Here is a 1,726-nt window from a genome sequence, read left to right on the forward strand (position 1 = left end):
CCCACTTCCCTGACTTGCAAGTCTGCATGAGAGGTGACCCGTCTAAATTAAAACTTTGTTCTCTTTTGTCTCTTGCGGAATACAGCCCGAATTTTTGCCATAACATTTCTTAACCTGACACGGAGGAAGCACCTTCTGCGGCGGAGATTGGCACCTGTCCCGTAATGTCCATCTGCTCCCGTACCCAGGAGCACACACTTAGCTAAGCACACGCCCTCTCCCTCCCCCCTTGCAGCTAGGTGTGGGGATGTAACTCAAGCGCAGCTGCTGGGAGGTGAGGAGAGATGTCCCAAGCAGCTTCCGGAAACCTTCCCTGAGCAACAACCCCCTTTGCTCCACCCTGCTGCCCGGAGGGTAGGCACGCTGCTGCTTCGTCCTGGACAGTGATGACAGGCGCGGCGCCGCAGAGGACAGCGGAACAGAAAGCTGGAAGGACCTGCGTCCATCACGACCTAACGGAGCGCAGGAGCTGACGTTGTTACATGAGAGACATCCAATTGCTTGTTCGTTTAAGAAAGCATCAGTCTGAAATTTTAAAAAATTATTTTAAAAAAGTATCGGTGTGGGTCTGGGCACAGCCAGCCAGCCCTGACTCTGACTGATACACTATTCCAAAACGTGGCCAAGCGGCCGCTTACCCCAGCACGGCTCTGCGTCCGGCCCTCCTCGGGGCACCGCGGCTTCCTCACGTCCATGTGTCAGATTTGCTCTTCGTTGCCAACAAGCAGGTAAAATTACAGGAAATTTGTGTTTTCTTCCAGCAAACATTGAGAACTGTAGAGAGATGTTTCCTTTTCTCTTTTCCTCTGCGGCCCAGGAAACTTAATGGGACATGTTCTCTTAAATACAGCTCCGGGCGAGTGCAGACGGACTCACTCCGGGCAGGCGTGCTAGGCCTGAGTCAGCGCGTGGGCAGCAGTGTGATGCCGCGCTGAGGATGGCTTTGGGGGGAGGTCTTCTCTGGTGTCCCTCTCTGGCTCTTTGCAGGACCTAGAGCAGACCCGAGTCCAGCATGGGGGCGCTGACAGGGCAAAGTGGACCAACCCTGCACCACACCCCTCACGCCCGGGACAGCGTACATGCCGCCTTGCAAGAGGGATGCAAGAGAAATACACTCCCAACCCGCTAGCTGTCGGGTGTGCCAAGTTCATGTCCCCTGAAACGGAAGAACGAATTCAAAAGGACAAAGGAGGTTAAGAGGAGGAAAGGTCTTGAGAGACAGGGGGGCCCCGGAAGTGGCGGCCACGTGGCCCTTTGTCAAGGGTAAATCACACGGCAAAGTCACAGGGGGGGTGCAGCCCGGGTCAGCCGATAACCACGCTAAGATAGCTGCTTAGCTAATATTGATCCAGCGGGGACAGCGGTCACACAGCCAGCGTACGCAGGGTTCTGGTGTGCTCTCGCCTTTTGCACTGACTTCCTGCAGGGCCCCTCCGTGTCTGAGTGCCCATTAACTTCTATCTAACTTAGCTGCCTATGATAAGAAGACCTAAGGCCTGGAGAGACGGCGGCACAGGGGGGTGGGCAGGCACGGGGGTGCCCTGACCCGCACGCCCCGCTGGGAACAGAACAAGATATTTGCAGACCAGGGCACCAGCGGACGGAGCGGTGCTGAGCGGTGTCTGAGAAGGCTGAAAGCAAGCCCAGGACCTGACGGGGGCCCGGGGAGACGCCGCGCAAGCCACGGCTCGAGGTGGCACGGGCGGGCACCGACTGCAAAGGGGAA

At 57.0% G+C, this 1,726-nt stretch overlaps 1 protein-coding gene across 1 annotated transcript in view; it reads right to left on the reverse strand.

Moving 5' to 3' along the window:
* Lrrc39 (leucine rich repeat containing 39) overlaps positions 1-1,668 on the reverse strand; it is a 60,335-nt gene extending 58,667 nt beyond the window's left edge. The window contains exon 1 of the mRNA XM_013516440.1: positions 639-1,668. Within this exon, the coding sequence (XP_013371894.1) occupies positions 639-695 (57 nt within the window). The 5' untranslated portion in view covers positions 696-1,668. The remainder of the gene's footprint in view (positions 1-638) is intronic.
* Between the last annotated feature and the right edge of the window lie 58 nt (positions 1,669-1,726).

Source organism: Chinchilla lanigera, unplaced genomic scaffold, assembly GCF_000276665.1.
Source record: "Chinchilla lanigera isolate Chin_1 unplaced genomic scaffold, ChiLan1.0 scaffold00034, whole genome shotgun sequence".
NCBI lineage: Eukaryota > Metazoa > Chordata > Mammalia > Rodentia > Chinchillidae > Chinchilla > Chinchilla lanigera.